This window comes from Typha latifolia, chromosome 10, assembly GCF_019914945.1.
Source record: "Typha latifolia isolate L0001 chromosome 10, TyphaL0001v2, whole genome shotgun sequence".
Taxonomy (NCBI): Eukaryota; Viridiplantae; Streptophyta; class Magnoliopsida; order Poales; family Typhaceae; genus Typha; species Typha latifolia.
This window is the reverse complement of record NC_133095.1, coordinates 11580579-11600143: the sequence shown is the minus strand read 5'-3', so window position 1 is coordinate 11600143 and position 19565 is coordinate 11580579. Positions and strand designations below refer to the sequence as shown.

General features: G+C 38.5%; 2 protein-coding genes across 3 annotated transcripts; one reads left to right on the top strand and one right to left on the bottom strand.

Annotated features, from left to right (window-relative positions):
- The first annotated feature begins 4130 nt into the window (after positions 1–4130).
- Positions 4131–5537, top strand: LOC140796512 (caffeoylshikimate esterase). The gene has a single exon (XM_073149557.1). It carries the CDS (start codon positions 4271–4273, stop codon positions 5297–5299), a length of 1029 nt encoding a protein of 342 aa, XP_073005658.1. The 5' UTR covers positions 4131–4270; the 3' UTR covers positions 5300–5537.
- Positions 5488–19334, bottom strand: LOC140796510 (peptidyl-prolyl cis-trans isomerase CYP37, chloroplastic). 2 transcript variants are annotated; one of them, XM_073149555.1, is made up of 12 exons: positions 19036–19334; positions 18281–18535; positions 18106–18195; positions 11582–11677; positions 9271–9378; positions 9102–9151; positions 7909–8011; positions 7451–7504; positions 7074–7229; positions 6859–6981; positions 5993–6042; positions 5488–5841 (listed from the first exon to the last, which is right to left on the bottom strand). In XM_073149555.1, the coding sequence occupies exons 1-12, from the start codon at positions 19252–19254 to the stop codon at positions 5730–5732; spliced, it is 1416 nt and encodes a 471-aa protein (XP_073005656.1). In that variant the 5' UTR covers positions 19255–19334; the 3' UTR covers positions 5488–5729. The 2 variants fall into 2 exon arrangements, with proteins under 2 accessions (XP_073005656.1, XP_073005657.1); XM_073149556.1 differs by lacking the exon at positions 6859–6981.
- Between the last annotated feature and the right edge of the window lie 231 nt (positions 19335–19565).

Below are 19565 nucleotides of genomic sequence, written 5' to 3'. Positions count from 1 at the left end.
TATCAGATTGATAAAAAAAATCATATCTATCGCTCGGACTTGCTTTGTAAACCTACGGAACAACGAGCTTGGCACAACACAACTCAATCTAACTAATAGAAGTCAGTTCGCAAAGCTATTTTCGGGACTTGTTGTTGCAGATCCCTCAAACTGTTAAATACCTTATCTTAATGAATATTTGTCGACAGACATTCTCCAGAAAAAAATTTGCACAACTCCCCCGTATATCAGTACTATGACGATAGCAAAAGCTCTCGTGTGTTGTGTAATTTATTACTTATTTCTTCTATATATGACGTGACTCTTGTGTAGAAAATTGGTTGCATATTGCTTTCTCTTGGAATCTCTGCAGCTCGCCTCCTCGGTTTCGGCTTCTCCTGGTCCCCTAGGTAGTTCACCCCATCCTTCTCTCTCTCTCTTATTCTCTAGTGAGATTGAGTCGAATCGGATCACATTAAAAATATATTAGACTCAATAAATTGAGTCTAATTATTTTATCTATTTATTTAATTTAGATAAAATTTTAAAATTTTAAAATTTTATTTAATTAGTTAAATTTAACTCTGTATAGTTTTAGAAAAATATTCGTAGAATATTCTACAGATGTCTAAATAATATCAAACTAATAAAATAATAACGCTAACCTTCTCCTGAATTTTGATATTCAGATCTATAATTTTGATATTCATAACTTCTCCTGAATATATCTTCGGCGAAATAAATAACTAATCTGAGATATAAATAAGGACGACTGGTTTAGTTAAGTTGAATTGTAATAGGATTTGTTTAGATGTTTGGCTAGCCTTTGTACACGTGAAAAAGTAGCCTCGATTATTGAATATTGGAATTAGTTTTTATCTAGGCTTAAGCTATCTTCTTCCTCTTCCTTCCTCCCGTGGTATCCAACCCAAATTATTATCTACGGTCGAGGTTAATCTTCCGTAGCTTCTCTGTTCTCCCTCTAGCGACCAACTATACCTGAAAGCTCTCTTCTCTCCCCTTATCTAGTTCTTGCACTAATCCATCCACCATACCATAATCATTTTCTATAAACCTAACTATGTATTACACGAGAAGTACCTTTGGTCGTTGTTTTGTACGTAACTTTCGATCTACTTATCTAATCGATGAGATTATAGTTGTGTTAGATTCCGAACTAACAGAGAGACAATATATTCAAATCTCAAATCTCAAATCAATGCAATAGTTGGATCAAACCCAGTTACTATAACAAGTTTCATACTGAATTTTATCCAGATTATTAAATCGGATAGAAAATCATCCTCATCAAAAGCAACCATAACATCCTCCCCTCTTACTCCTCCCGAGCAACCCTCATTTCCTTATATCCTCCATTCTTCCACCATCCCTCTTGTTACCTTATCATGATGGGTGAAGAGCTTCTCTAGAGTTTTGCTTCTCTTCTCACGGATAATGGAATTGAAGAAATTATTCCTCTGCTTGAAGGCTATTCTCTCCTAGGAAGAAATCCAAATCTTTGCCTAGTTGGGAAGTTCTCCCTCATGGTGTAGTCTCTACCATTCGGCTCAGATTCTTCACCTTCCAGCCATCTATTCTGATCATAATCCTATTCTCTTGAAACTCTTCCTCTTTTCAAAATGGCTCCTAAGAAATTCAAAACTAAAAACTGGTGGCTAAGAGTGGATTCATACTCTTGTAAGGAGGCTCGGTCTAAAACTTTCAATGCTAATATGACGTCATCGTGTAATCTCACGTCTCTGGCCTCTTAGATCAAAGTCTGGGCTAAGAGTAATGCTGGCAATCTCTTCTCCCATATCAGAAGGTTGGAAAAGCGCCTAGCCAAAGAACAAGCAAAGGCCTTGTCCGAGAATGACTAGAGTAAGGAGAAGGTTTTTGGATGTGTTCTAAAAGACCTTTACCTCAAAGAATAAATCATTTGGAAACAATAATCAAGGGTGGAGTGGCTTAAATCTGGTGATTGTAACACTAAATATTTTCTTGCCTTAGCCTCCTCTAGAAAGAAAAGGAACTCCAACTCTGGACTAAAACTCTCTTCGAGTGACTCCTCAATACCGACGAGATTTGCAGTGCTTTTGTAAACCATTTTAAGCAAATCTTTGATACGATCTCCTCTTTAGGCTAAGGTTTGATATCTTCTAATTTTCAAAACTGGACTGAATCTGACATGGAAATTTGTAAATAGATCCCGAAAGATGTCGTCGTCGGATCGTCGTGAGATTTTGATATATTGTAGCTCCCAAAAAAGAGCTTTCTAACAAATCAAATTGTTTCAGACAAATCGGATGTGGGGATCTCAAGATATCCTCCGATTAGTTGACGAACATCAAGGGGGTCTGATCAAGATCCGTGGATGGAGGCATAAGATCCTAGATAATGGTGGTTGGTGGTAGACCGGCATTAATGGGGTGGCACAGGTGAAAAGTGGTGGTGGAAGGGTTATGGATGATGAAAGGTTTAGGGCAAGTATTGGAGAATTTGGAAGAAGGGGAGGAGAGAGCCACCCCTAAGGGACTAGGGTAATTGGCCGATCGAAGGAGGTTAGAAGCGGCGTCGCTAAGGATCGAGAGAACGAGAGCGGAGAAGACGAAAAAGGCAAAACAAAAACTCAATTCATCAATAATTACTCCCTAGTTGCCATCCACATCATTTAAAGGCTAACCAAATAATTCAAAATTAATCCTAAACAGTACATTTTTGCCAACCGCGTTCGAACGTGCCCGATCGCATTCGAATGCACCTAGTTCGTTCTTCTCTGGATTTGCGAACGCGATGCAGGCGTTCAAACGCGCTGCAGGCGTTCGAACGCGCAACCGAACGTACCTGTTTCCCATTTCTCTAGATTTGCGAACACGATGCAGGCGTTCACAGCACGATTGAACGCAACGTTCGAACGCACAATTCACACTCTCTGGACGTGATGCAGGTATTCACAACCGCGTTCAAACGCACTCCACCCGCGTTTGAACACACTTCACCCGCGTTCTAACGCGACTTACAGAAAACTTATTTTTTTTAGAAATTAAATATTAAAACAAGAAACAAAGGCACCCTAATGTGTATCTGTGCTCGAGATGACCTCGGTGAAGTCCAAATCGTATCAAAAGGTTCTATATAGTTTCCTGGATATATTATTGATCCCTAAGATATTTTATTTTGCAAATTTATTATTATTTTAAATGCAATCAAAACCGTCAGATACACTCGGATCGAAGTGTTAATATGCATGCAGTGGCTCACTCAAGATTGACATGTACAGATAGGCCCACAGCGAATTCGTTTTCCTTAGATCGAGATGTAGCTAAGATCTTGAACTGTTGTATGGACAAAACGGAGATCTGGACCACAGTGTCTCGTCGTATTGTGGACGCTGGTTAGTGGTTAGTGGTTAGTGGTTAGTGGTTAGTGGTTAGTGGTTAGTGGTTAGTGGTTAGTGGTTAGTGGTTAGTGGTTAGTGGTTAATGGTTAGTCCTTATGGATCTATGGCATTGAGTTCTTCTAATTATTTGTGTGAATCTACATGGCTTGATCGAATTAACTCAATTGGAAGATTATGAATGGCTTAAAAACTGAGAGAATGTGCGCCTCACGAAGGACTACAAATTTGTGGGAAATACTAGGACTACAATCCACTGATGTGTGTAACAGATGAAGAAATCCAAAACTGATTAATCTAGGATCCTGATATGTCTCTCTCATGACTTGATTTAACCCCCTTAATTGGAAGATTATGAATGGCTTAAAAACTGAGAAATATGTGCGCCTTACGAAGGACTACAATTCACTGATGTGTGTAACAGATGAAGAAGTCCAAAACTGATTAATCTAGGATCCAGATATGTCTCTCTCATGACTTGATTTAACCCCCTTAATTGGAAGATTATGAATGGCTTAAGAATTTTGAAACATGTGCGCCTCACGGAATACCAATTTGTGGCAAATATAAGGACAAATAAATGATTGTGTGTAACGGATGAAGAATCCAAAACTGATTAATCTAGGAGAGGAATGAAATGTATCTCTCAGATTGGGCTGGGCCCGGCCCAGCATGACAATGGGCCTAGACTTTCAATCTCACCCAAATTTGGTTAGATTAGTCAACAGCCCAACGACCACCATTGACCACACGAATCAATCACAGAGGATTGATTCATTTTTCTTCATGACGATCACAAATTACATCATCCAAACAAGTGAATAAGCCAGCGCCAAGCAAGCATTCCAATTCCAATTCCAATTCCAATTCCAATTCCAATTTCATTCCTTTCGCATGGCGGCTGAGTACCCACACTTTTGGGGGAAGCATCCGGAGAGGGAGGAGGAATACTACGCTGCCCACGGCGTCCGCGGCACCCAATCCTTCTTCCACACCGAGCCTGCTGAATCTACTAATAACGACAAACATGTGCGCCTCTCTCTATTCACCCGCTCTTGGCTCCCTTCCGCCTCCCCACGCGCACTCATCTTCATGATCCACGGATACGGCAATGACATCAGCTGGACCATGCAGTCCACCGCCATCTTCCTCGCTAGCTCCGGCTTCGCCTGTTTCGCCGCCGACCTCCCCGGCCACGGCCGCTCCCACGGCCTCCAGGGCTTCCTCCCCGACCTCGATGCCGCCCTCCGCGACCTCCTCTCCTTCTTCCGATCCGTTAGGGCAAATCCCGAGTTCAGCGGCCTACCTTGCTTCCTCTTCGGAGAGTCAATGGGCGGCGCCCTCTGCCTCCTCCTCCACCTCCACCTCCGATCAAAATCAAAAAAGGAGGAAGAAGAAGGCGACGACGATTCCTGGGCCGGCGCGGTGCTCGTTGCGCCCATGTGCAAGATCTCCGATCGCATCCGCCCCCGGTGGCCCCTCCCCGAGATCCTCACCTTCGTCGCCCGCTTCGCCCCCACGCTACCGGTGGTGCCGACGACCGACCTGATCGAGAAGTCGGTGAAGGTTCCGGAGAAGAGAGTCGTGGCAGCGAGCAACCCGAGGAGGTACAACGGAAGGCCGAGGCTGGGCACCGTCGTGGAGCTGCTGCGTGTCACCGAGCACCTCGGGGCAAGGCTCTCCGAGGTTACCCTGCCCTTCCTGGTGGTACACGGCAGCGCCGACGAGGTTACCGACCCCGGTGTGAGCCGGGCCCTCTACGAGGCGGCCAGGAGCGACGACAAGACCATCCGGATCTACGACGGGATGCTGCACTCAATGCTCTTCGGAGAGCCCGACCACAACATCGACCTCGTCCGCAGCGACATCCTCGCCTGGTTGAATCAAAGGTGCTCCCACTCCCCGCCGCCGATTCAAAAGTAAAATCACCAACATCCAATCTGGATTTTACTATTTGCCCTCTCAAAACCTTCATCGTTGTCCAACAACAAAGAGAAAGCCGCGCCTCTCATATTCTCCATTAGAAGATGCTTGCTATTCCTAGAAATTATTCACCACATTCAACTGATTCGATTGTACACATACTTCTTGTATGAAAGAACAGACTGGTATGATGCACCCGAAACCAACACTTGATATTTCAATTGTTTTTACATCAAAAGCGCCTCGCATTGCTTGTTAAACACATTGATCCAAATGAAATACTTTTTTGCAAATAAAAGAAAACAAATGCTCGTCGGCATGCCCTGAGACAAAGAAAAACCAGGCCTGGTCATTCCCAAGTGCAAATGCCACGCATAATAAGAGTATGGCAGGATGGAATGGAAGGATCATGTCCGGCACGAAAGGTGAATCAACTTTCATCTGGCAGTACAAAGCGATCTCTGCCTTGCACTAACTTTGCCGAACGAATGAAATCTCCGGTTTTAATCTGTGAAAGTACCTCTCTTCCAGCAGTGGTATATCTGGTGGAACAAAGCAGCAAATTCCCGATCATTCAAAAACCACCATCCTCTTTAACTCAGATGCATCGTCACTTTTTACAAGGATTTTCCATTCCACAATGAACATAAACATGAAATAACTTTTCCGTAATGCTAGAAGTTCAAGAATTACCCAAAAACTGAAAATTGGCCTTCGTCGAAGGATAACCCTCCTAAACCAGCCTGTGGGCAAGAAATCATGAAGTTATAATATTGTATTATAGCAAACAAAAAATTAGCATACGAAACATATGAAGCTGTAGAAATACAGAAAATAAATTTGGGAATGCATGTTATTAAGAATGAAAAACATTAGAAAGATTGTATTCTCTGGAAAATCTCACCCATTTTGGACTAAGATACCATCAATAACTGGTAACCAGCAATGAATCAGAATGCTTCAGTGAAGAGTAAGTCCTCTTCAAGAAGTAAAGTATGAAGATGCATAAAATCAAATCAATGGATCTGGGTATGTATCATATCTACGTTAACATCATAGATATCATTTGTGCATGACAGGACAAATGTTGATGAGTGTCAATTTAATTGCAAGAATATCTAAATGTCTAGTAGGTACAACATAGCCAAGAAGAATTAGCTAATATGAGTAATATATATTTCAAGCAGAATAGGAGCAAGGGTAATCCACTCCACAACAATCAATGCAGAGTTAGTACATGATTTGGGTTGAATCTTGAATCATGTATTACCAATTAAATGCAGCCATAAATCATATCAGATAAAATTGTAGAAGAGCGTCCTCAGGCAATGCTGAATATGGTACAACATAATTAACCAATCAGAGTTGCCGCATTCTTATATTTAACTGATGGTACGTAGGAGACCTTTCATCTCTTAAAAAGCAGTCATAAGACTAGTAAGTCTTAGCAAGGATGAGAAATATTTCTCATTGCATATAAGATCATCATGTTCAACACCACAAAGCCACTTGATCTCTGTCAGAAGAAACATGCTTAAAAGCTACAGTAATTGACTTACATTCCTTTTATCATAGAGATAGAAAAAGAACTGGGATGGTGATGAATATTCATCAGAGTCCACACTATGTGCCATAGCAACTGCTCCATATACAGATAAAGGTAGAACAGGCAATTCCCCATCCTATCAGTAGAAAAAACAGAGAAAAAGAACAGTAGAATAATGCAAACCTCATGCATCCATCATAGATCAGTGAGCAATAACCTTCAACATACCTGAATACTGAGGGTGCTTTTGTATAGAGGTTCAAACTGTCCAGAAGGCATCACCTCTAAGGGAACCGTGTAACCATATTTTTCGATCTCATTATCTGAAAGAACTGCCTGGTTTACACATTTCAGTCTTACCCCATCATATGCACCATCTGTCACCTGAAGGAAATAACTTGATCATCCATCTTCCAGATTTCATTCCTGATGCTGGTAATATTACTAGCAATCTAAGAAATTGTTATGCTCCAAATTTGGACAATTATAATAGTTCTTCCATGGAACCATTTAGACGTGTCTCATGCCACAATTTCATGTGCCCTGATGATTAAAAAGTACAAGGAAAAGAAGCAAGAGGACCAAGTCAGATTTGGCTACCTTACCAATTTCGCAAAATTTCCTGCAGTCAGTGGGGCAGAATATCCATCAATGACAACCTGCATATATCAATAGTGAATTTACTAAAATAGTTATATTTTCAACAGCCCATAAAGATTATCTTCTTTAAATAAGTTAAAATAATTAAAATGCTACAGGTACATCCTCAGGTGACATAATTGCTGTCTGTAGAAACATCAAGATGTACCTATAGTGAGCAATGAGTATTACAACTTTATTCTACCATTACATTGCTTAGAAACATTAACAACTCATTTGATGAGATCACAGATTGTTTATTAACTGAGCATACAAACTCGATGAAACAATTGAAGATTTGTCTTATGGGTTCAGCAACATGGATCCAGTGTCAGTGTTAAGCTTATGTTGTCACTTACATAGAACACATAATCTGCCAATGACTCTAATCAGTCAAATGACTCAAGTCTATCAACTTGGGTACCTGAATTGTAGCAATACTTTTTGGTTCACCACCATCAGTTGGAAAGAATGTCGAACTGTCGCCTCTTTCAATGGTGAATTCAACAACTCCTCTCCCTGTTAGTCTATTGACAAAATAAATGATGCAAAGTTGAAAATAAATAAACTTTCATAGAAAGATAGTAAGCATCCAAACAAAATTTCTAGGAATCAATTGATATAGAAAAGGCAGTGTAGAATTTCTTAAATCTTTGAGGGCATATTTAAAAATCAAGGCTGTCATGTTGTGGTTATTGAAACTAATCGCGCAGATACACTGCTATTGAGAAAACAGTTTTAGTTTATGAAGAAACTAAATGTTAGTGCTGAATTCTACAACTAAAGCTAACACCAGAACATCAAACCTGACAAGTTACCTAAGAAACCATGACAGGGACAGTGCAGATATACCTTGTGCACAAGGTGATTTGACAGTGGCAATATCAAGTTGAATACAGTTACTGAACTTCTCACATCAGCATGATCTCGTCCCATCTCTCCTGCTTACATTGCTCCCCATTACCCAATAAAAAACAAATTCCACAAATTTGTTCCAAAGTATCATTATTGTGATCCTTGATCATTTTTATGGTTAAAACAGGTCTTTCCCTTCATTCAAGCGAGGATCTGTTTTTTTCTTTTTGATTTTCAGTTATCTTCTTCCCTAACATAACTTTAAGTGCCTCAGCAAGAAATCTTGAAAACCTGGACTACGTCCTACATAATTAATAGCAGAAACAAAGTATTTGGAATTTGGAGATTGATAATAAAACTGATTATAACAAAAACAGAAGTGAAAGGATTTCTCTGATTGTTGCAAAATAGGAGAAGAGGTAATGCAGGAAAGGCAAAAGGTCAAAGTTATTTTTATGCATCAGAAACCCAAATTAAAGTAACGCAAGTAGGTCCCACAAGGCCATACAACAAAGAAGAAATGAACCAAAAGATTCTTTTTGTCATTTGCATCGCTGGACAACCATTTGATAGAATCACCCAAAATTTACCATAACTTACAGCTTAAATTACATTATTTAATTATTACTATTAGTAGTCCTATAATGCAGTCAATAGAATGATGTAATGATAGGACTATTAACTTCATATAGCAATTTAATGAAAATTTACATGAGAAGATCAAATAACAAGCCATTCAGAGAGAGAGGAAAACTGAGTCACCTTGGGTATCTTAAGTATTGCTCAGGTAAGAGAAATGACAAACCTGGAGCCTGTTAAAAGGAGTTGTTCCTATAAGGTATCCACATATGTAAGAAAAGTGAAATGTCACACTTATAAAACATTTCATTCTGATATCATGTTGTTAGAAGTATACATATACTAATTTTACCTGTAACAACTCCAGTTCAGCAATTGTGTCGAGGGATGAAGCAAGACCAACAGATACCTTATCTGGGTCCTTTTCCTTTATGGACTCTAAAAGATTTTGCAAACTTCCCTGAGAATTTAAGAAAATGAGATTCTCTAAATCATAAAAAAGAATTTTATAAAGTAAAAAGAGGTTCATCTCCCTTCTATATTATTAAATAAATTAAAAGTGCTGGATGTTACAAAAAATTTAGGGCATAATGCCAGAAAATGAATCAATCGGCAATCATCAGGTTGGTAGAGAGAGTGTGTGTGTGTATTCTGTCTGCTATGCTACATGCTTGCAATTATAGCCTATGATAATCCACTGTGGCACACCATATAAAAGTGTAATCTGAGTTGGGCATATGACTGCAATAGCTGGAAAATTCTCTGAATTGAGCAGAATATACTGAAGAACTTAAGCAAATTATATCTTTAAGATACTTTGCATAGATTCACCTGTTGAATACTTGAATCTGTTTATATTCTACTAGATTGCTGCTACTCAGGGTTAAATTATACAGCCAGACCTGTTTTAGAAGGTTAGCTAACCATTAGACTGAGACTCCTCTTTCCTGTTCCCACTTTTCTTCCTCTCTTCCCTGCAAGCAAGCCTAATTAGGACAATCTTCTATAACAGGACATTTTTTCCTAGCATGGCAGCTCCACCTAGCATCTCAACCTCTTGGATCATTGGGTGAAATCTCTCATCATCAGAGCATCACACCTCTCAGTTTACCTTTTCTGAACAAGCCTCAACACCTCATCTGACCACTCTTAGCATCCCCCTCCCTCTTTTACTCTTTAGTCATGCCCTGCCAGGGTTTCTCCATAGCAGCTGAGGAAACAATATGCTTCCTCTTGTTTCCATATGCTACTGTTGAATTCGACATAATTCACAATGGTATCGCCCAAATCTTTGAGCCATCCCACAGAATGTGATCCTAGGCATAACCTCTTAATACTTTCATATGGATAACATGTAGCTGCAATTTATAAGTATATGTAGATATATCTTTTAATATGATGTTGTACTCTATAGGGTACCTGCCTATACACATCTGTCCGAGGTCACAATTTCATTATTCTTCTCTTCCACTCCGTATCTTTCCTTGACATTTTAAGGAAGAACTCCACATGCCATGCTAGAATTTTGATGAATAAAGGGAGTTTTCTACATCAATACTAGCTACGAGAGTAGAGGTGTCTAGCTCTGGAGTATTGTTTGCATATGTACTCTTTAGGTAGGATATCCCTTGTTATTGAGAACAGAATGGAGACAAATGAGGGTTAAAAATAGACTGGGTATTGAACTAAGCAAGAAATTCTCTTTGAAACCAACTCTAGTAATGCAGAATTCAATGACCATTGAGACCAAATGAAGGAAAATTATGATACCTAGTATAAAGAGAAAAAAAAAAAAAGGGGGGGAGGGAGGGGGGCGGGGGGCGGGGGGGGCATGTCAGAGGTTGCTAGTGCATGTTGGTGGCTGAATTCTCAAGTTTGGGAGCAAGATATCGTAGTTATTTTTATCTACTGAGCAATTACCCCCACAGACTAGCTCTTGTCTGAAAGCAACATAGAAACATCTTCATATTTATGCATGTAATTTGATAATTAGCCATGTATCTGATATTAAAAGATGTGACCAGAGCTTCAAAAGTGGCACCAAAAAACAAAAAACAAAAAATCCTTCAAAGCAAGAAATGATGTATTGTGAAACAATTCTATGTTGGTAAACCATCATCCCAATACTATGCAAGTAAACGTGTTGCAATCTTTAAACAGGCTTTAAAGGAGTTTTAATAGCACTTGATATCATGTCACATTGTCACTACAAGACTTGCAACCTTTTGATAGGCTTTGGAAGAATTCTAATAAACTCGATCATACGCAACTAAAACAGAGGAATAAAAGAACCGTCCCTCTTGTACATAAGGTAGAGGAGACAAATAATAATTCTACATTGTCCACCAGAGGTGTTCTCCTAATTTGCTATCTTGCAGATAACTACTTTGATGAATCTTATGTCTTTTAGAACCTGCAGTAGTACTCCAGAAAACTACATAGAAGTTAAAGTCCTTCATTAATAAATCTTCCCTTAACATAAAGTAAGAGTCTCCCCTTCTTGCTCAGATTTCTAATGCAGCTAGAAGTAATGGACTATTATTCTCTTCCTATCCGTCTTAAAGGATATCCAGTATGATCAGAAACTTTTGCCGAGTAAAAGATGAAGAAAATATGATAATAGTTTTCCCACTGTGGATGATATCCTAGTTTCATGACCATACCTTTCCATCCAGTAAAGAAGCATACAGCATGGAACCTTTCTCCTTGAGTTCTCCTGGTACACTGCCCATGATTGCTTCCTTCTCCTCCATTGCAATCTGTATCAAAGTAGAATAGAGAGTAATATTTCCGAGGACAGCTAGGGAATGTCTTTAAAGATCCAAGAACAAATATTATCAGAAAACAAAAGAATTCACAGAGTTGGCGATGAGTAACATGTGGGCTTGGGAGCATGATTGGAGAGCAAAGGCTACTTCTGATCAAGAATACTTGGTTGATTTTCCTCCACTTCAATGTATGGAAGAGGTTTTAAGATAAGTATAGATTTGGGTGTCGCAGTGCTGATATTCACTCCGTGGAAGAAAGATTGGAAGATGGTTTTCCGTAAAGAACCGATGTGGATTCATCTATCAAGTATTCCTCTTCACTGTTGGAATTACATTCATTTCGTGAAAATAGTATAATCCTTTGGAACTTTGGTGATGGTTGATGATAGAACTATGAAGAAGGAAAATTTGCAATGGGCTAGATTGAGGGTGATGATAAAAGATATTAAGGATATTCTTGTTAAACTAGCAATTATGATTGAAGGAATGATTTTTGAGGTTAAATGTGAAATAGAAGATAGTGAACCAAAAGTGGATGGCTTTAAATCTTCCATATGGGTCTGGAAAGAACATGGATTAGGGTCAGACCAAAGTAGCAATCATGGTTGGAAAAGCTAAAAGAAAGCTTTCCCTAAGATGGCACCAAAGAGATGGAAGTTTGCAAGCCCAATGAAAGGTGGCTGTGGAGGTGGATCTGAGGAGGAGAATAAAGCTAGGAAAAAGACAGAACCACCAGTTGAACAAGGAAAAAAAGAGTACTTGAAACAAGATAGCTCCTTGGATGTGAAAGGAAAAAAGGAAAATGGTGGAGGATTGGTTTGTTAACTCATCAGAACCTGAAGAAGAAGCTAAGGGTGCTGAGAAGTTTGAACTAGTAGAGAAAGTGTAGATGGGTAAGAGAATACTTATTGAGAAGCAAACTTGGATCAAGATGATAGAAAGGGGGTGAAGCTACTGAAGATATAGAATTTCAGCAAATGAAAGAAAATGAGGAAGAACATGAGGACTGGAAAATGAGAGTGTATTCTGATCAAGGTTCGAATCGGCCGATCTTGATCCATGGCCGATCTAGATCGGGATCGGCCGGTTTTAGTTAAACCGGGTCAAATCCATTATGGATCTGACCCGGATCCAACCCGAGGACATCAATTATTGATGCCCCCAAGCCAAGCCAGGATATTGCTTCCTATGACTATGGTTCATTATGTATTTATTATTTAGAATCATCACATGATCCATATGCTGGATATTATCCTCCTCAGTATTCTCAGACACAAGATCTACATATTAATTATTATCCATCTCAGAGACAACAAGATCCATTTGATATAAATGATATGATACAATCACTCTTTGAAGTACCAAGCCCTAGATATCATTATTTACAAACTTATAATGATTATGATTTTTGAGTATTCATCGAAGTTTTGACTTTTGAGAACCAGCTCGGTATTCATCGAAGTTTTGACTTTTGAGTAAGTTAGTATTTTTGTTTAATATTTAGGGCTCATATGTGAATAATTATTATTTTATTTTTTTTGTCATATTTTCTAAATTTTTAAAAAAATTCCTGCATTTTTAAATAATATTTAGAATTTTTTGTAATTAAAAAAAATCCAATCCGATCCGGGCGACCGATATGGCCGATCTGGCCAATACTTATCGTTTTTCTGGAAGGCCAATCCCAATCCCAATCCTAATTTTGTCGGCCAGCCGATCCGGTCGATACGTATTGTTTTTCTGAAAGGCCAATCCCAATTTTTCGAACCTTGATTGTGATGGTAGTAAACTAGATGTAGAGGCCTCTGCAGTCGATTGGATCACCCAGATATAAAGAAATATACAAGGCAGAAGTTCAGTAAATTACCAAATGCCAACTAGAAGAAGCATTAAGAACATTATTCAGCAAAGAGGACAAGAGAAGTTATTCAGCAGCAAATAGAGGAAGTGGGCAAGGGTAAAGCTTTGGAAGTGGTCGGAAGAAAAAGAACAAAAACAGGTAAAGATCCTTTCTTAAATTGTCTGTGTTTTCCAAAAAATTTAGATGAACAATTGTTGTCTATTGCTCATACTTGTGGTATTAATCTGGGTAATACCAAAGATGAAAAAGTAGAGAACTTTAAAAGCTCTTGATAAGGAAAGGGCAAAAATATGTGGACTATTTAATTGTGGCCAAAGAGACAAAGGGGGCTCGGATGAGAAGAATGAAGGGTATTTTCTAGAATATAAGGGGTATGGGAATACCTAAAAAGAAGAAAACGATAAAAGAATTGATTGTACAGAAGGGGTTGGACTTTGTTTGTATTCAAGAAACTAAAATGGAAACTTGTAAAGATAGGATGCTTATGGCTATTAGAGGAGGAAGGATCAATTGTTGGTCCTATTTTACCTTCAGTGGGTGCTTCGGGAGGAATTCTCATTGGAGTGAATGATGAGAAATTAGCAGTGCTAGACTGAAAGTTTGGAATTTATGCTATTTCTATGAGTGTGTGCAACAGAGATAATCAGGTTAAATAGGTCTTGACTAATGTGTATGGTACCCAAGAGTGGAGGGATAAAGAAGTTCTCTGAAATGATCTCAAAGAGATAAAAGAGTGGATTGGCTGTTGGGGGTGATTTTAATGCCACAAGATTTAAAAGAGATAGAAAAGGAAAAAAAAGTTTAGCAATAAAAAGAGGAGAATTTTCAATAATATTATTAATGATTTAGAAATCATTGAGATAAAACTGTCTGGTAGAATGTTCTCTTGGACTAATATGAGAGAAGACAATGTTTTTGCTCTACTGATAGAGTTTTTGCTTCAACTGAGTGGGGGGCTTGCTACCCTTTAACTATGGTTAAAGCATTACCAAAGATTTACTCTTACCATGTTCCTTAGCTTGTGGATACTAGGGCTATGGGATATCAGGTTCACTCTTTCAGATTGGAACATTTTTTGGTTTTGTAAAGCTGAGTTTGATGAGCTGGTTAAGAAATTGTGGTCTCGAAAGACTGGGATTTTTTGCAATTAATGTTTTGGTTGAAAAGATAAAAAAACTGAGGCAAAGCATGAGAGGGTGGAGTAAGAATCTAAAAGAGGATCAGGCTCAAAAAAAAAAATTTGCTTCAGATTACTAACCAGCTGGACATCTTGGAGGAGAATAAACAATTGACTCAGGAGGAGGCACAGGCTATAGAAAAAATTGTGATTCAATTATATCAGTTGTATAAAGAGGAGGAAATGAGGTGGCAACAAAGATCTAGACAATTATAGCTAACTATTGGTGATCTCAGTACTTCTTTTTTTCATAAGGTGGCCAATGAGAGAAGAAATAATATTTTTTTCAATTCAGATTGAAAGAGAACAATCTATCAATCAGAAGGCAATTAGAGAGCATATCACTAACTATTATAAACAATTGTTTGGAATTGTGAGCACCTAGGGATTAACTATGACTGAGGAGATTTGGACTCATGATAAATTAGAGTTAAATAAAGCTGAGGCTTTAGCGGCCCCTTTCAGTGAAGAGGAGATATATCAGGCTATGTTTAATATGGCCGAAAATAAAGCTCGTGGGCCTAATAGGTTTGGGATGAGATCTTTTCATCATTTTTAGGACAGTATGAAAAAGGAGATTATAGACCTGTTAAATGCTTTTTATGCTGGGGATTGCTATTGGGGCTAACAAAGTGGAGGACAAAGTGGTCACATCACACAGATCAATTCTTTATTGAGTGCAGTGTCACTTTATTTTTTTGTCCTTCTTTAATATGTATGTTTGGGTTCAAAAAAGAATTGATAATTGCATAAAGATTTTTTGTGGCATGGCACAGGTGAGGCTAAAAAGAGATATGCTCTGATGCATTGGGACAAAGTATGTAAAAAAAAAGTATGGTGGAATGAGAATTGTGAATCTATAGAATTTAAACACTTCATTATTGGCCAATAGCAGTGGAGATTGTTGAACTCTGAGAAGTATATGTGGGTAGAAATTGTGATGCAGAGGTATTATAGAAAAATTAAAGCTCATGATTTTAAACTAACTAACTCTGGCAGAATTTCTCCATTTTGGAGAAGGGTGCTTCAAACTGGGACTATTTTTAAAGCTGGAATTAATTTGGATGTTCATAATGGAAAGAGATTTAGATTCTGTAAAGATATCTGGGTTGGTGAGTGCTCTCTGGCCACTAGATTTCCCCAACTGTTCAATGTGGTTTGAGATGAAGAGGTAACTTTGAATCAAGTTTGGCCTAATAGAAGAAGATGGAACCTAAAATATTGAAAGGCTTTGTCTGAGTATATGCTGATGAGGAACAGTAGATGATTAATTATGTACCAAATAACTGTAATCAAATGGGTGATAGAAATGATGGAATTGTATGGTGGTTTGAGAAAGGAGGTATTTTCACAATTAAATCCCTGTATTGGTTTCTGAACTAGAGGGAGGATTACAAAGGACTTGGCAAAGATTTGGCAATTGAAGATTCCTCCAAAGTTAGCTTTCTTATGGCTAACTTGCAACAATCGGGTTTTAACTAAAGATAAACTACTGAGAAGAGGTTGGACTGATAGCTATTATTGTGTGTTCTATGCCCTGGATGAGTGAGCAGATCACCTTTTTTTGAGATATAATTATGAGAGTCAGCTGCTGAGACAAATGAAAAGAAGTTGGGGTATTAAGAAATATATTAACATGTGAAAGATTGGTTCAGGCTAAACCTCAATATGGGAAAAGAGAAAAAAAGATGGTGGTTTCTTTGGCTTAAAGCCTTCTTGTGGAGTTTGTGGTTATAAAGAAATAATCGGATTTTCAATAATAGTATGCGAACTTGTGAAGCTTTTTCACATAAGGTAACTGCCTTATTTCTCTGCTGAGCAGGGATTCAAAGAGAGAAGGCTACAGAAAAGGCTCACAAGTGGATTCAAGGACCCCTGGAGGTCGTGGATTTGGAGGAGTGATGGAGCTGCTGGCAGAAGTTTGACGGGACTTTTATTGTGATACTTTGCTGGTTGTTTTAGTGCTTTGTTCTGGATTTTGTTGTTAGTCCTTGTGGATGTATGTCTGATGTTTGTGTGTACATTTAATCTATGGTAGTTGTGGATGTTATTTGTGATTTGTCTTGGTGGTTGTAGGGCCTTTATTATGGTCCATATACTGTAACAGGGATTATCTATTTTGTTTGTGATGTTGTGGTTAATCTTTGGAAAGATTAACACTTTTGTAAGTTTCAATGAAACAGGGGCTGCAGCCTGTTTGTCAAAAAAAAAAAACTACAAATCCGCGCTCTCACCAACTGAGACATCAAAGAAGATGTAGAGATGTTGATGCCACCCCTATATATCTTGATCTAATTCTTTTAACCATAGTATTCTGCCATAAAGGTTCTTTAATTATGAAACAGAACCACTAAGATATCCTAGATTACATTATACTAAAATGTCCATTTAGGTAAGAAAAGCAACAAAAGTAGTAGTGCATGTAAGGTGTTTTCTTACAAAGTTGCAGAACACAAAAGTAGATGCAAAACCTAGACACCATGTCCTGTGCATTTATCTTTTATGTTCTTTTCTGATGTGTACTAAATAGATGCCAATAATCTGGCAGATATCTTATGGAGATTTTGTTGCAGCTGGTTCTCTAGCAGCAGCAAGGGAAAAGGGGCCTTGATTTATGGAGATGCAGAGGTACTATCCCAATAAATCTGAATCATAACCAAAATCCTCATAATTAGTTCGCACTTTCACTAAGATAGTTGTGTCATGGAAAATGAGAAAAAGAAGATTTCTCCAATAAGTTAAGGTTGTTAAATTTTCAGATAATACCATAATTCGTTGTTCTATCTGTTTCGTGGTAAAACCATCTATTATCCATTTACAATCATGGTAAAACATCAAGAATGACAAATCCATCCAGTGTCCCCCTAAACTGAAGAATTGTCGTATGTATTGCATCAACTGCAATATCTAAAGGTAGATTCACAATGTTTTTCTGGTCCAATTACTGATTTTCAGGCAGTTGCAGTAAAAGGGACTATTTTTACTTGTACATTAAATATGAAAATAATATCATCATAGTACTCCTACTATGCTCTTAAGATGCAGCAAGTCAAAGATATATACAATTATAGATACAATAATTCAGGCGTAAATCCTAGTTGGTTCAAATTCTACCAAATAGAAACTATGAAGAAAATGAGTTATGTCGATGCTTAAAGGGACTTTATGGATCCTCCAACTTCAGGGATATCCATATGCTTTTTAACAAACTTTATCATAAAAATGACCAACTGAAAGTCAAAGATGATAACTACATAAGTTTTGAACATCTACAATCTGCAAGTAATTCTCGTAATTCTTTCTTTGGAGAAAAAGATTTGAGAATTTAATATACTGTTAAGCAGCTTACAGGGAAAGATGAGGGAAACATAATTACTTTACCTTCAGAGCTTTCTTCACATCACCTTCCATTGAACCATAAGGCTTTCTCTGAGGTATTCTTAACAAATAGGAGATGTCCTCCAGAGACTCCTATGAAGAATGAGAGTTAGATGAGATAGTCAGCGAATGAACATCAATCATTTCATACCATATAAAATAACATAAGTAGAAATACTTGTATAGCTTTCATATTTGCATTGGCTGGAATCGCTTTCCTCAAAGCAAGTTCTCCGGTTCTGGGGACTTTTGTGTCAGGCGAATAAAGCACCGCATTTGCAGGAGAAATAAACCAGGGGTTCCAATCAATAAAAGGCATCGGAAAAGAAATTTGAGAAACTATGAGAATTGCAGCAATTGCATTCTCAAGTCTCTCAAGTCCACTGTGTAATAATCCTGACCATGTAGAACTATGATGTCGGTCCAAAATCACCTATTAAAATAAATTAATACAAAAAAAGAATTAGCAGCCACCCCAGGTAATAAGAAAAATTATAATACATCTATCTATGACATATTCTCCATAAAATACTCATGCCAGATTGGCAGATTTTTTTTCATTGGCAGAGGGAAATCAAGCTAATTGTAGCATGACGAGTTATTCATGAGAAAAGGAAGAGGTGAGGAGCTGTGTTATAACTTGATCTAGGGAATTGGCCAATTGGGTGTGAATTATGTTCCAGTTGCAGCTTGATTTGATGAAAGATTAGGATTATAGTTTGAGGCAAGACAAGAGAAAGGCGCAACACAATTGAGATTAATAGCACAATGTAGGTTGTAGGATCTCTCAATGTTAAAGCATTGTCTTGCCTAGTAGATTAGATTAGATTAGATTAGATTTAGTCGCGTAAGTTAAGGTGCTCATGAAGGCAGAAGCACGGATTGCATCCCTCGCATGGAAACCTAGAAGCATCCTAGAGTTAAAAGACTAGCCTGAGACAGAGACGAGGAATCCTTGGAAGAAGAAGAAGAAGACGACGAGGCTGCGCAGACTCTGATGCAAGAGCTCCACCTCCTACTCCTCTTCCTGCACTCACCGGAAATAGCAATAGCTGGTGGTTTCCCAGGAGCGGGAGTTGGAGCAACAGCTCTCACTTGCGGAAGATGGTTGGAGGCGGTGGTAAAGTGGGCGGGAACCAACGGTGACGCCATGGAATTAGGATCGGAAGGAAAGGAAGAAGGAAGGGAAGAAAAGAAAAGCCTCGTCACTCACACTTCACTTGGCTCTGCTTCTCCATCTTATTAGTTTTATCCGAAAGCCAACCAACCCCACCCCACTACTCCTGCGTCCGTCCCTCGTCTCGCGGGATTTCGGCTCGCAGCGTCCCAACCTCACCATGTCTAGCTACTTATGAGCCCACCTAGTACATGGGCTAGCCCACAGTGAATCGTTTACAATCACGGATGACTAATATTTCCTTTTTAACCCGACAGTTCTTTCTACCTACAAAATATGGTCTTAT

Bases quoted from the DNA above. Each gene is read 5' to 3' on its own strand.
- LOC140796512 (XM_073149557.1), top strand. From the start codon at position 4,271: ATGGCGGCTGAGTACCCACACTTTTGGGGGAAGCATCCGGAGAGGGAG.
- LOC140796510 (XM_073149555.1), bottom strand. From the start codon at position 19,254: ATGGCGTCACCGTTGGTTCCCGCCCACTTTACCACCGCCTCCAACCAT. The intron at 9,379-11,581 runs GTATGGTCATGA...TTAAATTCTCAG, and splicing joins CTTCTTTACTGGATGGAAAG to GGAAGTTTGCAAAATCTTTT. The intron at 6,043-6,858 runs GTAAGTCAATTA...TCTTGCCCACAG, and splicing joins ATCTCTATGATAAAAGGAAT to GCTGGTTTAGGAGGGTTATC.